At 38.9% G+C, this 22,460-nt stretch overlaps 1 protein-coding gene across 7 annotated transcripts in view; it reads left to right on the forward strand.

Annotated features, from left to right (window-relative positions):
• The window catches only part of BICD1 (BICD cargo adaptor 1), a 174,934-nt gene that overhangs the window by 73,915 nt on the left and 78,559 nt on the right, over positions 1-22,460 (forward strand). For all 7 annotated transcript variants that reach the window (XM_051635400.1, XM_051635426.1, XM_051635391.1 and 4 more), the window contains exon 2: positions 19,813-20,025. In XM_051635400.1, the coding sequence (XP_051491360.1) occupies positions 19,813-20,025 (213 nt within the window). The remainder of the gene's footprint in view (positions 1-19,812; positions 20,026-22,460) is intronic.

Genomic DNA, 22,460 nt, shown 5'->3' on the forward strand with positions numbered 1-22,460 from the left:
GACTGTGGTCTTCTGTACTTCATGTCCCTCATAGTCTTTCCTGAGCTTTTTCACTAAAGCACTGGTTTCTTATCTCAGCTATATCTTCTCCCGATCCCTCTAATTACTCCTAGATGTTACCCAGTGTTTCTGGTATCCTTTAAGGACATGGTCAGTCTTTTAATGTGGGTTACAAGATACAGCTTTTGCTTTGGCTTCCTTTTAATCTATGAATTTTGTCTGACTCTCTAGGTCTTAATTGAAGTAGATTACTACTTAAATAAGCTCTTCTTCATCCTTATTTAAAAAAAAAGTGTGCGAAAGTCTGTTTCACAGTCTTCCTGTGAAGTGTTTCAATCCTTCAGAAATTTTCTGCATGCTCACCCAAGGTAGCTGCTGCTATCTGGTGGAGCAATAATTACCTTTAAGAGGTGACTTCATCCTTCATATACTATTAGTCTGAAACTCTCTTTATTATAGTTGTGTTCCTTCTTGTTCTTGAGCACAAACACAGCTGCAGTTCCCAGTAGTTGCTTCTTTGTGAAAAGCAGCAAGAAAATGAGAGTTCTGAGAGATCAAGGCACTCTTGATAATAAAGCAAAGCCTTTAAACCAGTGCAAAGACTTATCAAGTCCATCTTACTAGCTCATTTTTAGTTATTGGATTAGCTTGTATTTCTGATTTGAGCACAACCCTCTCATCTAGTATTCTGGCTGGTTGAACAATTTGATTTTGATCTATATTTTACCCTTCTCTTGCAAGTCACTCATGTCTCCCTGTTTAAATGCCTAAAGTAATTTGGTACAGTTCTAACTTGATTGGCATCTAATTTCATTTCAGTAATAATTGACTCATTTCTACTTCGCTCATTATCCCTGGTTCTCTGTGTTTAATAATGTGCTTTGTCACAAAGTTTTTGCATTTGGTTTATTTCTTTTCTGATGGAGTGCAGGAAAGGTGTGTACTGAGGATGCTCATGAAATCCTGTAAAAAGTGAGTCATACTAGATGATTCTGTTCCAGGTGTTTGAATTTTCCACAACTTTTGTGGCTGTTACTGTACCTGTTTTCTCAGCTAACTTTCTGAAGCTGGTATTTGCTCATTATTCAGTATGTTATCAGTAGTCTCTTTCACCTCCAGCATGGCTTGAATGGCAGCCTGTGCTTCACTTAATTATTTCTATTTCATTCTTGTGTCCTCTTTTTAAAAAAGATGGCTGCCCCTTTTTCTGCTGTAATCTCCCTTTTCTGGCTATCTCTTTACCCAGTTGCCTCCAGCCTTTCTTCTATTGCATTACATTTTTGGCTTTGTATTCTTCTACCTGTTGTGGCAACTTCCACAACTCCTGTTCTAGAACTTCAGTTTTTTTGTTTTTACTTCTGTTTTCACACTTTATTTTTCAACTTGAATTTTTTGCTCCCTTTTGCATACACCACAATATCCAAATACTCTAATGCTGTTCTGATGCTCCTTAATTCTTCACTTCAAGTTTACTTTAATGCATACAAAAATTCATCCTGTATTTGCTAACTGCCATTTAAAATGCCCTCTATCCATGGATTGGAATCCCACTGAGAGCCCTCTACTTCTAACAAAGAATGTGTTTTGCCCTGTTTTTGAGTTGGCAAGAGAATGCCTGCAGATACTTTCCATCCATCTATCTATTCTGTGTATTTTACAAGTATTAGCAGTTAGGTCATCACCCCTTGGGTAACTGCAATTCTCAATCACATAGATTACTTGGATATTTGAAGCTACTTTACAGCAAAGCAGTGAAAGCAAACAAACTGCCTTTCCATTAATCACTTAGGCCTTAATGGCTTAGACTGTTCACATTCCCCATCAGTTCTTTCACCCAAGCTTTACAGCTAGTCTTCAGAAGCAGGTAACCAGACCAACCAAGCATAAACAGTAGAAACTGAGATCACATTTTGTTTCTAATGACCGCAGGACACTACTTCCATGTATACTGATCCAGACTAGGATATTAGGAACAACTGTGAGCCCAGATCTGAAGAAAAAGAGCAATGAAGTGATGTTTCTTGCAGTCTTTTATAGATACTCCAGATGTGTTAACAGACTCCTTGATTTGTTTTTTTGGGAGTTTGGTTTTGGTGGGGTTTTTTTGTGTGGTGTTTTTTTTTTTCTTCTTTTTTTTTTTTTTATCAAGTAGGCAATGTGGTTTTGGGTACTTAGCTTACCATTTTTCACAAGAGATCAGTGTTCCCAAGATCAGGATGTCTGTCATAGGTGACCCCTCTACAGGGTAAATAAATGACATTTCCATGAAAAGTTTTTCCCATGGAAAGATGCCATTTAAAATATTTTAAATTGGAAATATTTTCAGCAACTCAAGTAAGAGGTAAGAGTTATTGCTTTTAATAATTTTTAAAACAATTTGGTCTAATCTCCTGGATAGTGCAGGACATATAAAGCCTTGCTGTTTGTTGAGTAGATAATCTCAGTCTGAATAGCAGCAAATACTATGATGTTATCTCAGGATGAAATCTAGCCACTTTCTCTATGGTTGTCTTCAACGCTTTTTGTCCTGAGAAGCCAGGCTTATCTGTGCTTTCAACAAATGGCATTATTCTTTTTCTAATGAAAGTATGTTGTCTTCTTACTCCGACCTTGCCAAAACCTCAGACCTTCCTCTGTGATATTTCACTGAAGTTAAAAGCCTTAAGTCCCTGTTTTTCTTTCCAAATGTACCTGTTCTTTGTCACCAAGGGCTGCTGTGTGCTGTCATTCTAATTATTATTTGTATTCTGTGCTGTATTGCCAGGGTCAGCAATGAAACATGATTATCTTGGGATCTAATGAAATAGTTTCCTGCCTCCTGTAATTCTTGCAGTGGCTCAGACATTTAACCTTTTGACCCATTGGGACTAGCTTGCTGATAAATACACTGCTATGACAGCAGGACTGTCTTAATTTTTTTTGCTCTATTTCCAAGAAGTCAAATATTTTAAACATTTTGCATTTCTTTTACTTCTCCCCCATATTAATTTGTTTTGTAACACAGCTCAATAACCTTAGTCTGTGTTGAATTTTTTTGTCTTGCATAGTATCTACATGAATTTTCTTGTAATAAATTACAGTATGCAATATAATACCCGGAAGTTTTAAAGGCAAGAATTAAAATATTTTCTGTTATACTACAATGTTATTTCTTTTATCTCCATTTTTCTTTACCTTTATCATACCTTTGTCATTGCCACACGTTTAATCAGGATCGCATAAGCGGTGGGTTTTAGCCTAGATATGGCTGTGATGAGGTTCCAGGTACTTGATTCCTCTCACTTTTAGTACCATTCCTCTGCTCTCTCTGGGTGCAGTTTCAGCATGTGGCTGTTTCTCAGCTGTGTGGTGGTATGCCACATCTGGCTGGCCCAGCTGAGCTGCAATGCTGGCTCCAGCATCCTTGTCCCAGTGCAAATAAGAAAAGGATGGCAATATACAGAATATATTTATAATTGTTAAATTGAACAGATTTATAATGCTGTATCTCTTAGAAGAAAGTGATTAGGATAGAGTTCAAAGAAAAAAAGATCAACTCATTGTTTATCACATAAATAGCCCAAGACAGCATGTTGTGTGTTTACACACACACACCCCAATGCTGATGATTTCAGAACACTTCAGGGAATGGAGATAACATTACTGATTTAAATGGCTGTCCAAACTCCTTAGGCTGCTTTGGAATTAGCAACTCATGGGGGCTTTTTTCAGGGCTAATCAACCCATTTTTGCTAACATACTGTAAGGAATTTTATAACAGTCTGTTCAGCTGGAGTATGATAATACTAGAAATTTACAAAAAATACGTAATTCCATTCTCTTTTCCCTGTTTTTTATTCTTCGGAGCAACGCTATATGAAATCTCATCACAGCTCACAGGGACATACTAGCAGTATTTGGTGGTTTGCAATTCATCCTGTAAAGCAAAACTAATGCTTGGGAAACTCTTGGATGTGGCTTGGATTTGGTGACTCGCACCAAATCTTTTGTGCAAAAGGGGCAACTCCTGCCATGCAGGGGCAGCTGAGAAACCAATATTGCAGGGCAATGTGAGACAGAGAAAGCTGCTTTGCTTTCTACAGATGCAGCCTGGGTTGGCTTGGCCAGTGTTGAATTGGTGTGAAGAAACCCTATTGGATTTTCTGGATCCTTTTGTCTGTGCTCTGCTGTCTAAGGGTATTCATTAGCTTAAGCACGGGATCATAGAATAATTAGTGTTGGAAAAGACCAAGATTATAAAATCCAACTGTAAATCCAGCACTGCCAATTTCACCACTAACCCATGTCCTTAAGCACCACATCCACTTGTCTTTTCAATACCCCTGGGGATGATGATGATTCCACTTCTCTGGGCCATGGTTCCTGGACCTTATGAGCTCTCTTTGTTTTCCTAGGAAGCCTATGGAAAACCTGAAGCACTGAGAAACATGTTGCAGAACAGGGTGGCTGGAGCTTCAGTGGTCAGGCCAGGTTTGGCAGGGCTCCTTCCTTCTTACTCACTGCTGCCCAAATCCTGGCTTGGCCTGAGCCCTGTGAGAGTCTCCTTTACCTGGTTAATGAGGTGCTGTTGCACAGCTGTGTACGGTGTGTGCACATGCACAACTACTTGCACACACAACTGTATTTACAGGATTTTCAAAAGTGTACTGAGAAGCTCACCTGCTTCCACTTTCCCAGGGTCAGTGGGGTGGGGTTTTTTTGCGCTGCAATGTCCCCTTTTAGGTACAGAGACTTCAGAGGGTTGGTGTTAGACTTAAATGTCGTTTGCATAGATTTTGTGTGTTTAAAAGGCTGGTGTCTAGATTCCCAACAGTAAAGGTATAGCTATATTTTGACACAAAGGAGTATCTATGAATCTACTGCAAAAGGAATGTGTTGTTTGATGACAGGGTGTCTTCACTTTTTCTGTTGGTGTGTGCTTCCAATAAATGCACTTGCAGATATACTGCGGTTCAGAAGTTCGAGTTCAAGACATTTTGTGGACATGCAGGCTTTAAATGTAAATAAATAAAAGAAAAAATCCAAGTCTCTGAGGGTTGCCCTCGAGGCAACTGTCCCTTTGTGATGTTAAAATCCTTCAGTTAACTGAGATGGATTTGTCTGATAATCTCCAAAGGCTCTTTGTAAAGTAATGGATGGAAAACAAGCATCCCTATAGGCTGCTGTCAGAAGGCATGTTGTGATAGTACTTTTTAATCTAATGAATCATCAAATATGATTCAGTGTAGATTACAAATGTAGATTAGAAATGCTGTCTGAGTAATGAAAGTTTCATAACACTGTATGATAGGCAAACAATAAATGGAAACTGTTTATGGTAACTTGTTTTGCACTGAGAAGGTTCTGGTTCTTTTGAAGAAAGGCCCTCAAACCTTAAAGCTGGTTAATAAAGGTATTCAATGAGGAATATTCAATGGAAATATAGAGAATAATAGCAATCTTGCATCCTTGCTGATGCTGTCACCCAGCCTTCTGTGGCTTTGGATGAGCCCCTGGTGGCTCATGGCACACTGTTGGTCTCATCCATAGTGTGTGTCACCAGCCTTGGTGTTCCCCTGATACTCTTACAGGGTCTTAATCATAATACAGATTCATGAAAAACTGACAGCAGTCAAGTTTGGAAGGTGGACTTAGCTTTGAAAAGTTTTTTGGATAATACGCTCCGATACCTTATGCTAATAAAAATACAGTTCTTGTACAGGTGCACATAATATTTCAAGGGGAAGACAATGCTCTGTACATATACTTAAAATTGAAAATAATGTATATATACATGCTGATTATCTATGCATTGAGTATGTGTACACAGATTAATTATGCTATTGTTCAGAGCAGTTGCACTGTGTCTGTGATACAGAGGCATGTGCTGGGGAAGCAGTTGTGACTAATCTGCCATGGCTGGTTGGTATCACAGGCTACTCAGAGCACACCTGCAGATGTGAGAAGGCAGTAGGGCTGTGGGTCACTGACTTCTTGTACCACAGTCTTCCCGTGGCACCGCTAACAACATGGAAGGTTGAACAGAAACTTGTGAATTGTGATGTACACTTTTCAGCAAAATACCAGTTGAGTTCAATTCATTTGCCCAGTGAAGCCAGTGTAGTTCAGGTAATATGAAGAGGTCTTGTAATGAGTCATTAATGTTGGAGAGGCATACTTTATTTAAAAAACAAACACAAAAAAAGCAGACATCTCCAAAGTAACGTGAACTGTTAGTGCTTCTGGAGACCTTCCGGAAGGAGTAGGTGATGCTCATTTTACAGAATCTTTAAGATGCTGGACTTCCACCTACCTGCACTCATTCTCTTATAGATTTCATTTACCCACACACTCATACGCACATACTTTCAAGAACCAAGGCACATGTTTATGCACAACTAGTCACATCAGGATAATTTGTGTCACAATAGGACATCAGGTACTCATCATGTGTTTTGAGTTCTTATTGACTGATAATAACAAACTGGTTTTTTAACTGTATTTCTTAGGAGTGGATGGTGGTTAATGCTGTTTCTGATTTTGTTTCACTCCTCCTTAAAAATCTGGAATTTCACAGTTCTCTTTTTCCTTATCTGGATGTTTTATAGCTCTGTTCTGTTCTTCTTAACCTTAACAGCTTATCTCTAGGTCAGTTTGTTCTTCATTTTCTTTACATGAAATCACCTATATGGCACTCTAGGTAGCATATAACTGCTACCTTTTCTTTTAACCCCTGCTCTGCTGTTTCTTATGGTGTGCATGTGAGTGTGTGTGCACACATACACAGATATTTTCTTTTGTACTTAATTTGTACCATTCTTAATACTCTTGTTTTAAATGTCTTCGGAAGAGTAGGAAATCATCCACCTTAATAACTTCTGGAAGGCACTGATACTTGCATTCTGATGTTGCAACTCTGCAAGTGGCCGTCTGGAATACATTCCTTTACAGTTTGCTAATATCAAATTCAGGGACATGTGAAAATTTCCTTCCTGGAAAAAGAAAAGGAAAGCTCCAGCATCCGGTGCTGAGACAGATTTAGCTTGCTAGCTAAGCACTCCCTTGCTGGCTGCTGACAGGGGTGTTCTGTCTGTGCTGCTGATCCTCTGCTCTGCAGGAGCGCAGGCATCGCTTCCATGGATGGGAGTCGGGGGAGGAAAGAAGACTTACCCTTCCATGAAAACTGCTGTTATGAGCAGGAAGACTCTAAATGGAAAAGTCTGATGATGCTGGTGAAGTCGTTTGAAAGCCTCTCTGAAAACAGGAATGCCTCTGAAAGAGCTGAGATTGACAGATTTTGCTGATTTTTGATAGATGCTTAAACTGTTAGCAGTTTGCTTGCAATTTATGCATGAGCAAATGGAGTAAATCAGGAGCCAGAATACAGTGTATCATCCAAAAATAAATACCCAGGGGTAAAATCTGGGCTTCACTGAAGCTAATGAAAACTGGTTACTTTCTCAGTAGAAGTCATGGATGCTTGATTTGCATATTCTTATGCAATTATTTTAGTCTGAAAGATAGGTCACCCTGAGACAAAGCTGCTGACAAAGCAAAAGCATTTTATCCTCTTAAATTTGTTTTCCTTTGCAAATTGCTTATTGGGAGCAACTTTGTGAAATACACAAATGGGATTTTTCATCACCAAGCAGTATTATCTGTTTAACACTGTGTTAGAGATTTAGCCTGAGAACTACTTAAGTTCCCAGTTTTGGCTGAGGCAAGATGGGCACATTATGTAAACATGTTTGCAACCCTGGATGTTGCTTGGTGATTCCTGGTCTCACTGTTTTTTAGGTGGTATTCAAGTCAGATCCTTGTTGCAGCCACCGCCATCTTCTGTGTTCGTGCAATAAAAGGAAACTAGTGCTAGGGGCAGCAGAGTCTTTAGGCAAAAGTACTGGGACAGCTGTGCCTGGTCAAATGGCTTAGATTGTAGGTTTCTTGCTTATTAAAGCTGAATCTTCATTGGCCTTTTGCTTATGTTGGGTTGGCACATGGGAGCCTGATCCCTCTGGAATCCCACTGTGCTAAGACAAGTAGATGCCCAAAGCAGAGGCTAGGGCATGGTCTGCCTTCTTCAATTTATCATCTGGTTGACTTTAGACAGGCAGTTTTGGTGTGAATCATAGAATCACTTAGGTTGGAAAAGACCTTTAAAGTCATCAAGTCCAACCATTAACTTAGTGTCCACCACAAATCATGTCCCTAAGATACAGTAATATGCAGTGTGCCAGGCCATCTACCTTCTCAGGCAGCCTTAGGTGCAAGACAAGTCCCTCTCCTCATTAGTAGATCTGCTTGTCAGCAGCATATGCCAAACTCCTTTCCTCACTGACTTTACTTAGGTTAAATAAATGAGCAGTTTTTTGTTTTGGATTGGTTTGGGTTTTTTTTGGGAGGAGGGGCCTGTATTTCAGGTTTGTTTGGTTGTTTTTTTTATCTTCTTACCCTATGCAAAATAACGCTCCCTAAAGATTACAGTGGGGACAATTTATGGCCATCCCATTCTTTGAATCTCACTTTTTTCTTTTTATGTTAAATAGGCAAGCTGTTGTTGCTCTAACACGATTATCAGTACCAGGATTTGCTTTAAAGTCCCACTTTACTCTGGAGGCATGAGATTATCCAGCACTTGCAGGAAGCACCCAGCTGCAGCAGCAGCGTTGTGTGAAACAGGTGTGTGCGCTGCATTGATCAGCGCTAATGGAAGCGTGAAGTTCCCCACGGTAAATCTGTGGCTGGCAGCACTCTAATTAAACCTTCTTTTGAAAATAAATGAGAGGTCTGTAATTGTGGCCTCTTGTTCTGAAAGGCATGCTTTTATTTAGAGATTTTTCCAACTTAATTTTTTAGGAGATTTTATGCATGCATGAAACAGCAGAAATGTCTAAATCATCTTTCTTCTTTTCAACCTTTATAAATTATTCTTCTAAGGGGTAATGTGTTCTCCCTCTCCCCTCAAAACTCAAATACTCCAGCTCTAGGAACTGGAACATGGAGCTCTTTCCTTGCACTCCATTGTCTAACCTACTTACGCTAAGCTCAGCTTTGGTTGCCACATGCCTTCTATTAAGTATGTCATGTGTAGTCACAAGGAGAAAGTCTATTCTTATAATCACTTATGGAGTACTCAACTGCTGTGCTGACCATTCACAGAAAGAACTGCAGAGGAATATAAGTTAAATAAGTTAAAACCACAATGGCCTTTCTTTTGGTCACCTTCATTTTTAGACTGGTGTTGAAGACACCTAAGAAAATGGCCAGCCGTGAATTACAGTTCTTCCAACTGTATGATCCAGGATAGTGGGATGCATGCTGGTCTTCCAGCACATGAAATTGCTCCCTTAATCATAACAATTTAGTTTGGAAGAGGTTCTTGAATATGATCTTGTCCATCCCCTTCTTGAAGCTCAAAGTTGGGAGTTGCTCAGGGTCTTGTCCCAAACGTCACTGTCTTCAAAGATGGAGATTACCTGGCTGCTGTGGGCATTTATTTTGGTGCTGTCCCACTCTCAGGATGAATTTCCCTTTATCTGTTGAAGGTTTCCCTGGTTTAAGTTGTAACTGTTCCCTCCTGCCCTTTCCCTGTGCACCTCTGAGACAGGTCTGACTTGGCTCTCTCTATGCCCCTTCAGGCATCAGAAGAATACAAGTAGGTCTCCCTTTCCTTAACCTTTTCTGCTTGCACAGAACAAACCCATTTCCCTCAGCCTCTCCTTGTATGCCATGTGCTACCAATCCCCAAACAGCTTAGCCTTGGACTTATCTTAATCCAAGCAGTGAAGCATGTACTTTGGCATAAAACGTCTCAGATTCCAAGCATCAGTAAATGTTGGGATTTATCCAAAAGCCAGTTCTCTCTCAAGGACAGGTCGGTTGTAGACCTATAGAGGTTTCTTCTCCAGGAACCCTTTCAGGCACTCCCAGCAAGGAAACTAATTTTATCTTCATTTCTGGTCTTCCTGAACTGCTAGTTTCACCAAGCTGTTGACATGAACTTTAAATGGAGCCCATTGCTGTGCCTGTAGTGTTGGGTCTGCTGCTTCTATTCCATATGTTGCTTTGCATTTAGTAGCATGCTTTTAATTTACTATTTGATCACCCAGGACTGCAAAAGTCTTCTGCAACTGTTTGCAGTCAGCTTTGGCTGCTGCTTTCCTGAATAGCATGCTTCTGTATGGCTCCATAGCATGAGCCTTCTGCTTCTGAGAAGTCCATCTGAATACAGTTACCTCAGCAGGTCTGTGCTTGGGTCATTTTCCAAGCAGGGTAAGGAAGAACTAGTTACAGCCAGTTTGGTGTTTTCCATCACAGAGATAAGAGCTGTTAAGCTCAGCCTGTGGGGGAGAGGGCAAAGGCATCAAAAGAGATGCTTCTTTTTGAGTGACAGGTAATCCCCTCTCTTTTCTCCCATTGTGTTTACAAAACCTGTACAAACCAGTCTCTAGGGAGGTTCATGAAAAGATTCAGAAAAGATTGCACATTCTTGGAAAAAAAAAAGTATTTATGAGAATGTTAGCTTTTACCTCTGCACGTGCTGATTGTAGCTGATTCTTCCCCTGCATTTGGGGACCCCGTGTAGCTGGTGACTCATTGAAGTAACTCGTGGAGGCAAATTACAAAGACACATGAAAAGTTTGAGAAACATGAAGAGGAGTAGAGCAAGTCTTTATGCTTGTCTATAAATGTCAGTTCAAGGATAAGATACCTCTGCTTTTGTTATCTGAGACTTTTCTCTGGGTCCAAAAAATACCTTAAAGGACATAGGGTTTTTTTTCCTTCTCTGTGAAAATGCGGAGAGCAGAAATGCCCATTTTAGCTTTTCCGTTCTTTTGTTTGTGTGACACAGAGAAGCATCTGAAGCGTAATGACCAAGGGTAACATTTTACAGTGCTTTGAAGACAAGATAGTACCTGTATTACTTGTTTTCTTATTCAACAAGAGGAGTTTGCTGTTCTTAGAGTAGAAAATCCTTCATTTTGCTGCTTGGCAAAAATGCTACCATTTATGATATGCTCAGGGCATACAGTTTTAGATCTCTGCTTTTTTAATTGAAAGAAGATAGTGCAAGACATTAAAAGAAGTGGATCTAAATAAAGTTGATGTTTTATTGCTTCCAGGATGTATTTAAATGCAACTGAGTGTTTTTCAGCAGAAGAATACTATTTCCTTCTAATTTGAGACCAAATCTCAGAATCCTTCCTAAAGTGAGGCCATCTATTTTAAAGTTTTTGGGTAATTCAGTAAGCAGTTAGCCAATTTTCTACTCATCATGTTTTATATACGTTGAAGCACACTCCTTACATTTGCAGCAGGTACTGGAACAGGATTTCTCCATTGCTTTTCACTCTAATGTGCAAGGAACATTATCTCCTAAGAAGCAGCTTTCTCTTCCTTTGTTTCATCCAACTTAACTGGCTGGTGTGCATCGGTGTCTAGAGTATGTCCCTACTTCTTATTTCTTCCTTTCTCTTCTAGAAAAGGCATTCTGGGCATGCAGCCTTTGTTTCCTTGTACATGGCTCTGGGATAGTCTTAATTTGGTGTGACAAAAGAATCCTTCCTTCCCCCTGCCGCATTGTACTTTTACAGCTGGAGATAATCTTTCTCAATACAACATTACCCTCAAAACTTTTCTCCAGCAGGAAATAATAGCAAAAGTAGTAGCAGCAATATAGAATGCAGTTGATATTCTTAACCAGTTGTTTTTGTTAATCACTAGCAACATGACTTTGCTTAGACAACTCCTAAAATGCACTGTACACATGCTCTCATTATGGAATGTGAATTTACATATGGGGAGGTGATGAGAAATGACTAGAATGTCCTGGCAGACCAACAACTCTTAAAGAATTGCATTTTGGCAGACATTCTTTGCAGCTTTATTCAAACAAGTGCAGGAGAAAGAACTGCAATTACCTCTGTCATTTCATAGTTAGAAGGGAAAAAAAAAAAAAAAGGAAAAAAAAAATCATTGTTTTCGTTAAACGTGAGATTTTGCTATTTACTACAAAGGTAATAGAGCTTCCATGGAAGGCATGTCCCATCTCAGACTTCAAGTACATTTTGTTTTAGAAAATAGATATCTTCACCAGTTTGCTATGTTTGTTCTGGTAGTGCTTCTATTGGTTTTAATTAGAATTTTGTAATAGCTGGAGATTGGCCTGATAAGAGTACGAGCTCATATAAACATGCATACAGACATTGGTGCAAATTTTTAAGCCAGATTGTGGTTCATTATTAATGTGTGACTTATTTTCTTTATAGAAATAATTCAATTATTGTCTATATTCATTTTGAACAGAGCTGTTTTTAAACTACCAGCATGAACCTAATTAGGTATGTTGTAGGTAAGTGGTGCTCCTTATTACAAGCTTCGCCTTTCTTGTGTTTTCTGTGCCTGGAGGGAATGCTCAGGACAGGGAATTTAAATCCTCATCTAGAGTTCTGTTAAAGGCATTTAAATTTAAATTCTTATTCACTCTCCCTTTTACTGGATTGCTGAGAGACAGTGGAGGTTAGTATGGAATGTTCATTTTCACGGTAGTGCTTCTTCTTTTTGTCTATAAATATTTCCTAACCATCACATTTAGGAATATTTTTGTTCCTTATTTCTAAAAAAGCAGCATGGTTGCCTGCAGCCTCACACTGTGGCATATTGATGGAAATCAGCACAATATGTACTGGGACTGAAGAAGCACGGCCGTGTCTGTAGCTGAGTTGAATGTAAATGCTCATTTCCCCCAGTACTTTCTGAAGGCTCTGTTGATTAGCATCTGATATATGAATTTCATCAGGTCTGTAGACACTGTAGAGATCTATTAAGAGCAGACAGAAGACATCCACATTGTGCATGCTTTTATCCAAACCTTCCTTGGGGAAAAGATTATGAATTGTTTATGTTTGTCCTCTGGTTCTGCATCTCAGAGTCGCAGTGTTACTTATGTTTTCCATGTATCTGATTTCCTCAGTATTTCTGGCATAGATAAAACCTCTAGCATGTTGGTTTGCGAGTCTTTTTTGCAACTTAAATCTCTCATGCAGATATGAATGTACATGTCTTTACCATTGCACCAGCATTTGCATTTTTATTGAATTGATTAAGTAAGTTGGTATTTGGAAATAAAGTTAAATGCTTTTTGCCTTGAGGAGGTACTAAAATAGCTTCTTCAGGTAACATTTGTGGATTTAACATAGTTACCTGTACTGTGCTCATAGCTGTATATATTGTATCGCAGATTGTGAACTGGTGCATTGTAACAAGCATTTCATTGCATAGAGGGTATGTTCCTCTACATTTTTCAAATGGAAAGTTGAGGAACAATTCCTTTAAGGTTGTAAAAAGTGTTTGTAGCAAAACATGAATTGAAATCAACTGTCCTTTGAAGTTTACTTTTCACCTTTTTCAGAAAGTGGATTGATCTCATGAGAACAATGATCATGAAACTCCAGTTTGTCAGTTCGCTTCAACTGACTACAAAACATTTAGCATTTTTTTCTCCAAGATGGGGCAAACGAATTGAATGGTGTGTTGTTACATGAAATAAAAATTTCAAAACACAAACACACAAAAATCCTATTCATGCTGTGTGGCATAGAGCAAAAAACTTACCATCTTGAGTCTGGAAATTATATAATGACAAGTACTTAGACAGTTGTTTGGGTACAACTGAATTTTGCGCAATTATCTCATAGTCTTTTTTGACCAAATGAATAGTTAACCCTGGGATCTCTGTTTGCTTTTCTGAGTTGAAGAGGAATTAGTATTGGGATCCAGCATCTTTCTATCTTATACCTCTCTGTTTAGCATCTTTTCTTGGACAAAAAGGATACCTCTGTAGCTGTAAAAAAACCAGGATGTTTTCACCTAGCCTGTCAGCCCAAAAGTTCATGGTCTAGTTTTCTTGCCGGTATGAACATGCTGATTGAGGCTGTGTTCTCAATCTGTTTCTGAGTTTTCAATCTGCTTCCCTGCATGGGCTATACATCTCACATGCACACAACACCTATTAAATTCCTTCTTTTCATTATTTCCACTAAAAGTGCATCTGTCTGTGTTTTGAAAAACGCTTATTATTTGCATGTGAAGACTTTCATGACATCATTATTGGATTCCAAAAGGAAATCTATTGACCTCTCTCAGCCATCATAAATGAACATCATGAGGTCAGGTCAACTACATAAAGATTTAATCTAAGCTATTCATAAATTTTAGAGGCATAAAACTTTCCCACTTTTAAGAAATATGGTGACTTGAATCCATCAATCACTTCTGCAAGGGTATTGTTTGCTGTTTGCACTGCCAAGAAACACAAGTTGGGTTTAGATTCAGTGCTATCTCCTGTGTTCTTCAAGAATAAAACACAGTCCTTGTCCATGACTCTGGACAGTCTGTTTACCTAAAATGTGGGGAGCATGGAGTAACAAACAGTCAAGTAACCAGAACTGAGCATATGCCACAGGGAGAGGGATTCCCAGTTAGGCTGAATGCTGGTTTGGATTTACTAACAAAGAAAATGCTACATGAAGTTCATTTCAGCAGCGTTCAGGTGAGCATATCAGAGGTAAGTTAAGGAAATCATATGATTGGCTCTGTTTAGACACATCTTAGAGAGGGGCAGTTTTGTACTAGCTGGTTTTGAGGGAAAGGTTAGAGCTTGCTCAACCAATCACCCTCTGCCCAGCTTTGCCCAAAGAGGATTTTCTCGCAGGCCTGTCATCCCACTAATACCTCCTTGGTAGAAAAGCGTTAAGAGAATCCTGAGCTTTGCTTAATAAATTGTGAAGAAAGGAAAAAAAAATATAAAGAGTAAAATTTTAAAAAGATAGAAATCTCTTATCAGAAAGAAAGACACAAAATTATAAGTGACCAAGGGAATATGAAGCTAAGTGGGCCTTCAAGTTGTGCCACAAAATAAGGCCTGTCCCTGTCATTAACCCCAGTTAGACATCTCTAGCAAAGATTTCCACCTGTGGTGCCATGCAGACATTTGCCTAGGAAATACGCTACCCTTTTGGATAATGCCAAACTGATTTTTCACTGCTTTTATGTTGGGAATGTGGAGCTAACCAATACATAATACATTCCACTTTGCAGCAAGTTAGCAGCTGAGATAGGTAATCATTTAAACAACTTCAGTGCTGTTGCATTATGCATCAGAAAAACTACATTAAGTGTCAAAGCCATAAAGGTAGTCTGCCTGCTCATCCTGATAGTGTCAGGTCATTTTTACTTATTAATCATCACAGACTAGAAGAGTGAGTTTCTGTGCAAACCCTTTAGAATTCCTGCCCCAGGAGGTGGCTAGTGAAAATAAAACAGAAGTTCAGAAATAGCATCCTTCATTACCTGCTTATGCTTTGAGCAGATTTTTTGCATATGTGCTTCTTTCTACATCTAAACTAGACAGCTAGCTTCTCTTTTTCCTTTTATTTTTTTTAACGTGTTCAACATAATTTTCATTTTACAGGTATCGTTTAATGTCATTCACTGCACATTGGGTTTTTATTGCTGTTTGTATTTGTCATATAAATATTCTTACATATGTTTGCAACAGTCATATTTTTTCTATTGCTCTTTTACAAATCTGTGCCCATTTTGTTCACTGCATTATTTCTTTCATGCTAGTTTGCTTCTGACACTGGAGTTTCCATCTGGGGTTATTTAGAGTTCAATGTCAAATGGCCTACTCTTCAAAGTTACACCCCTGTTGCCATCCTTTATCATGTGCTCAGGCAAATATTGATCATTATTTTATCTTCCTCAAAGTTCAAATTTTTAAGTCCCCCCTAAATGTGATGATATTGTTACACAATTCTCAGGTGTCAGAAAATACATACAATGCTTAATGACATCTTATTACTCAGCTTTTATGAACAACTTACAAAAAAACAACTCCTAACTCAATCACAGCAACCTTTCAAGAAGGTCTTGAGAGAAGTAATGGGACTAGTATAATGTGAAATTTGGACTGGTCTGTGTTAGGACAGTCTTTGTAGCTGACTTCAGCTGTTGTACCTACACTGGGAGGGGGCTTCTGAAGGGAGCAGAAGCCATAAAGGGCTATACATCCCCCTCTCATTCCTCATGTGAATTTGGAAGATGATGTGCTTTGTCAAAAAATCTCTGCAATGTGATTGCTGAAAGTACAAGCCACTAAAGGACCAGCAGTGGTTTCCAAGTGGTTTTAATATGTAGCCACACGAAGCAAGGCAGCATCATCCTGAAAAGAACTGTGGTAATTGACTACTATATCTGTAAGATACAGTACAGCACCAATCCAAAATACTACCATAGAAACAATGCAAGAGAGTTGGGCACCATTCCTGCAGTTACAACCACTGGCCTCTGTTTCTGTAGTTAATTCTTCATGGTTCACTGAGAGAATTCTATTGCCTGTGTAGGTGTACTGGTCTTAATCCAGTTGAAAAAAAATGAAAAAATGTGGAAGAGCCTGGCCCTGCTTCTGTCATCCTGATGTCACCTGAAATTTGGTTGAAGGAGAAGCTGATATGGTACTTATATAGGTGACAAAGTACTTTTAGGCAGGAACAGCATCTTTCCAGGAGCCAAACTACATACCTTCACTATAAATTTCTGCTCAAAATATTGATACCTTCTCCAAGGGTGAGCCATAGCAGGCTGGTATTTTCCCATCCACAATGCCATTAGATATGTTTAGCAAACCAGATTGTATCTGACACTTGACCCAAACACAACTGAAAATTCTTTAGCCTGTATTCTGGGTTACCACCTTCTCATGCTTTGACCTTCTGCTGCTTCCTTGCATACCTGATGCCAATGCTAGCTGCATCACATAGAATCACATCATCCTTTACTGGCTCTTACCAATGTGGATTTCCCAGCTCCTGAGGACCTTTGGACTCTTTCCTGTCCAACGTGTTCAGGAGATAGCTGTGAAGGCTCAAGAGGAGGCCAGTTCCAGCTTTCCCAGGCTGCAGCCTGTTCGTGCTGTTGGCTGAGTATGGTGTTTGTGTGAAGTGGTGGTCTGAGGTGTGTGTTCAGTCAGGCCTGGAAACTGGTGCTGGTTGGAAGATAGCTGTGATGCCTGTTAGAAAAGTTAGTTGACCTGGAAAGTTTTTCAGGTGACTAACTTCTCCCACTATAAGGATGGCTTCAGTTAAATAAGTAAACACAGTTAATTTAAATATTTATATCACAGTAAGGTTGTAAGGTTTTATGAAGAACTATAAATACAAAGCAAATTGTGGATGCCCCCTTCCTGTTCAAGGCCAAGTTGGCTGGGGCTTGGAGCAGCCTGACCTAGTGAGAGGTGTTCCTGCTCATACAGGGAGTTGGAACTAGATGATCTTTGAGGTCTCTTTGATCCCAAACCATTCTATAATTCTATTAAATTATTAAAACATAAAACCAATAACTGGCTATTAGCTGAAAACTATTGATGCATTGCTTAGTTTAAAAGTGATCAATCTCATGGAAGGCTTCAAGTGAGTATGTCTGGAAAGTTTCAAATGTTGGTGTTCTATAAAGATAATTAAATACAGAGGCAGGACTTTTTGCTTACTCTTTAATTAGAAGATATCCTGTGTTCCTCTCCTTGTTGCATGGATCTCCATAACTTCTATTGATATGGAAAGAGAACTATGCTTCCTTTCTTTTCTTTCCCCAATTTTTAACATCATGATAGCATTTCAAGAAAGAAACTGAATAGTATAACATGCCAAGATGTTAAAATTTGATTTCATAGGAAAGCGTGTTGATTTTCTCTTGACTCTTTCTGTAGACGTAGGTACAAGGAGATGTGAAGTACACAGTAATTTTGTATTATGCTGTTCACCATCCCCAAAATGTATTCATGGACATTCTTAAGCATCACACATGTTCAAATGCACCTTCAAAGTACATTTCAGGAAAATGTAGTGTGTACCTGGAAGGCCATCATCACTATGTGCTAGTGTTTACCCTAAGTGCTTTAACTATAGCTCTCTGGTAGAGAGGACTCCAGGTCCCACTTCATGTGTTTCTCTACCCTGTTGGTCTTATATGCTGTTGTGCTGTGTTTTGGTTCTTCCCCTGGATATGTGACCTTTACACTTGTTATGCAGGGTCTTTATTAGAGTGGTGGGTTTGGTTTTTCTTTCAGTTTCAATTTAGGAGCATTAAGGTATTGAATATAAGCATGTAGAGAAAGATATAATATATTAGCAGTGTTCCTGAAACAGTCTTCTTAGGTTCACAGGTGTAGTGGCTGAATAAGTTCTTAGCAGTTTCATTAAATTGAATTTCTTGTTATTTGGAAAATCCTATTCTGCAGTTGCTGATGCTTGCTATTTCAGTAACTTGCAGTCTTTTGAGAAGACAGCTGGGTTAATACATTATTGAATATTTTTAGAATCCTTTAATGCTGAGTTCACAGGATTCTCTAACTGAAGTAGACTTAAAAGCTAAAAAGTTTTTGAACAGGCTTTTCCTTTGAAGTTTCTAAGGGGCTGCTTCAGTCCTAGTGCCAGTAAAACTTAGAATGTGTTCTGAAAGACTATAAATAGCAGAAGTAAAACAATGGATTGCACTTGGCAAGTAGTTCTTATCGATGGGAAGGCAAAGGAGGCCACTGCCTTACAGCAGGTAGAAATGTATGCTCTGCTTTCTGGTTTCATAGCTCTGGGTAGAAATTAGGCTTTTGGAGGGAACTTCACACTGAAAGGACATATATTATAATGACTTTTATCTCTCCTATATCGGGGGAAGAAATGAAAAATCATGGTCCTTCAAACATGCTTTCTCTGAATTAAGCTATATGAGAGAGCTTTTGCCTATGTTAGGCTAAATATTCTTAACAGTAGGGGTCTTCTATTGGATTTTTCCAGAATTAGATCATGTAATTTTTAACCAACTCTTTGTTTTTAAAGATAACACAAACAAAACAGGGTTTGCTTTTATATATTATTTTTATTACTAATTTCTTTTACGTATATATCACTTAGTGTTATTATATTATTTTATATTGTTATATTATTGCAGGTTTTCCCCTCTGTCTTTCATAGCTAAATGATATCTCCATCACTTCTACTATTGTGGCTTGTATTTGCTTTCTTCCAGGTTGCTTCAGAGCTGTTCAAAATAACATCAGGTATTGTCACTGAGAAATACCATCTTGTTAAACTGATCACTCTAAGCCAGAAACAAGAAGAGGATGAGAAGCACTGAAAATTACTTATATGTTTAGAAACTTAATGAATGCTTCTTTCCAGCAGCAGCATAAAACACTGAGTAGAAGTGAAATTAAGGGGTTCTGTGTTTAGTTTACCAGCAGTGTAGATGGCCACTTCTTGATATTCAGTTCATTTATCTTTCTTACAAGTTGTGGGAAGCTTATTTCCATACAATAAATTCAACTCTTATAATAAAAGAGTGTTGAAAATGGAAAGCAAATTGGAAAGATTTGTCAGCTATTTATGCTCCTTAAAACAAAACAAATTACACATTTATTTTGCAGAACTAGAGAAGAAAGGAATTGATGAATTATCAGCTAGCCTCATGCAGGGGAATTAAACATTGGCACTGATTAATGGCTAGTTAGCAGAGCACCATCTTGATCTCAGTGGAGGTCGCCTGGATAGGGGCCATAAATCCATAATACAAGTAAGAACAGCTTCAAGATGCTTCATTTCAGCTAAATGAGATGGTGGCCCTCAGCTGCTAGGAAGCTGCTAAGACGGTAGTTACTGGATCAGAGTTTGGGAGTCACAGATCTATTTCGTTCTCGCTGGCTATGCAGCTGCTCATTATTGCTGCTAATTTTCCTAGGCCTTCAGTAGTTTTACACTGTGCACTGTTATCCTCTTGCAGGCATTTGGACAATCCTTCTCAATTCACCGCAAAGTGGCTGAAGATGGTGAAACACGTGAAGAGACTCTTCTCCAGGAGTCTGCATCAAAAGAAGCATATTACCTCGGGAAGATTCTCGAGATGCAGAACGAGCTGAAGCAGAGCAGGGCGGTGGTCACCAACATGCAGGCAGAAAATGAGAGACTCACTGCTGTTGTCCAAGACTTGAAAGAGGTAAATGGGGGGTGTGCAGGAAGCAAGGGGCTGAATTTTCTGGGAATATCATGGGTGGCATGGCTCAGAGTAATGAAAATACTACAGAACTTAAGAAGCTCACCTACCTATCTGTGATCATCCTATAAACCACCTAGTCTGAGAAGCCTGTCATGTGGAAAGAAAAAAGAAAGTGACTTATAAACTTTATGTTTATTTCTAAACAACAAGAAAAACCCCTACAAATATAATAAAAATCAATTAAGGAAGCTATAGTTTCCCAAGTACTCTTAGTATTTGGCTTTGTATTTAATAAGACCCACAAATACATGCATTTTATGTAAAGGCATTTTCTGCACACTTCCGATACTTGTGTAACTCCTTTCTTTCTCAACATTCACATAATTTCTCATGTATTCTAGATTGACTAGGACTAGGTAAATCTTTCACCATTCAATCTCCTGTAGGGAAAAGCTAAAATTCGTGATCGTGTTTAAAACATGGGCAACAGTAAGGAAGCCAAATGCTGTTATTTGCCACATGGGACACAGTGGTTATTGATTAATTTCAATTGAGAAATTAGTAATATTTAATAATTTGACTTTTCCCTTGATATCTAGAAGTTCAGACAGATGTTTTTTTACTTATTAGTATTTCCATATGCCAGTTAGTGAAGAACTGTTCTAATTCTGCTAATTTACTCTTTCTGAATTAATGGTTAGTTTGCATGATCCAAGTAAGAAGTGATAAGACAAGAGAAAATGGCCTCAATTTCTTCCAGGGAAGGTTTAGATTGGGTATTAGGAAAAATTGTTTCACTGAAGGAGTTGTCAGGCACTGGAACAGGCCTGCCAAGGGCAGTGGTGGAGTTACCATCCCTGGAGGTATTTAAAAGACGTGTAGATGTGGCTCTTAGGGACATAGTTTAGTGGTGGACTTGGCAGTGCTGGGTTAACAGTTGGACTTGATGATCTTGTAGGTCTTTTCCAACCAAAACGATTCTGTGTAGCAAAACTCAACAGAAGACCGTAGACAAGAGGAAGATGACTTTTTTTTCAGCTTTGCTAGCAAGTTGGGTCTTGCTAATTTTCTCATATAGACTCCTTAAAAGTGTGTCCCACCACTCTGGCCAGCAAATTGGGATGAAATGGAGGGTAAGAGACACAGAGTACCAAGTCCTCCTCACCTGTCCTGGTTTCCTCATAGATTTTTGATTGTGTGCTCTTTTTGGATGTGCCTTGTGTGCCCATAAGGTGTTGATATCTATTGAAATCTTTTGCCTCTCTGGCTTGTCCCACTCCCATGAGTTGCTGTGCAACACTGCTCGTCTATTTATTTCTCTATAGTCTCCTGCCCTGGCTGTAAGCTGGTTTTGCAATCTGGGTGCCAGAGAAGTTGCACATGAGTCTGTTATGATCTTGGTGGCCTGTTCATCATGGTTCCTTCAATGCACACTTTTCTTTTATCCTTCCACTATTTATTCAAGTGCTTTCACACACACACGCATCCATTCATATCTCATGTCAGACTGTCTTGCTGTTTCTCTTACAAACCTCTACAGATTCAATTTTCTAAGCAGAGCAGCTACATGCAGAGTGGGGTGGGGGCATCACTTGGAAGTAACCCCACATCTTCCCTGCTTTCCCCAGAAATGCTTGGGCTGAAGGGCTCTCCCCACTGTCCAGCTTCTGGAAAAGATCTTTACTAGGGTGATTCTGCAAAATGCTTATTTTATGTGAATTTAACAAATTAACAAAGTTTATCATGTTTTCTCTGGCTGAGTCTAGCAGTATCCTCTTAATCTACCGAAACACCTGGGACAGGGGTCTCCTTGGGACTGCATCCTTTGCTCCCATTGAACACTCTTATTGCACTGGACTTGCCCATAATGCAAGCCAGGTTTCAGTAAAAAATTAATATATGCTACTTCTTCACAAGATCTAAGTAAAATCTGTTATTGTAATTGCTGTTGTGGTGGTTTACAAGAAAAAAAAAGAAAGAAAAAGAAAAAGAAAATCAAGTTTATATCTACTCATCCTAAAATAATATCCTAAAAGCTTCTCTGGTAGCAGGCAACCAGGTGCTGGCAGACCTGCCTAAACCATTTGGTTAAAACTTGCAGGCAGGCACAATCCTAATGACCTGGGATTCAGTCACAAATGAACAACCAAATTGGAGAAAACACACGTCTTTGTACTCAGTTTCTTCCTCTGGGGTATCTTTGGATTTCTTCAAATGCAAATCTCCCTTCCATTTTGTATCATGATTATCGATCTGTAAGTTATTCAGGAGGCAGTTTCAGTACCTGTCCTCCCAGAACATTGATTGTCCTCATTTATTTGTAGATTATAGTAACCCCTAGTGTGAGACCAGCTGCAATTATTTCCTGTTCTAATGCTAAATAGAAATGAGCCTTAGTAGTTAATTAAAGTGCAGGGAAATAATTTACCTGAATA

The sequence above is a fragment of the Apus apus genome, chromosome 1 (genome assembly GCF_020740795.1).
Source record: "Apus apus isolate bApuApu2 chromosome 1, bApuApu2.pri.cur, whole genome shotgun sequence".
Lineage (NCBI taxonomy): Eukaryota > Metazoa > Chordata > Aves > Apodiformes > Apodidae > Apus > Apus apus.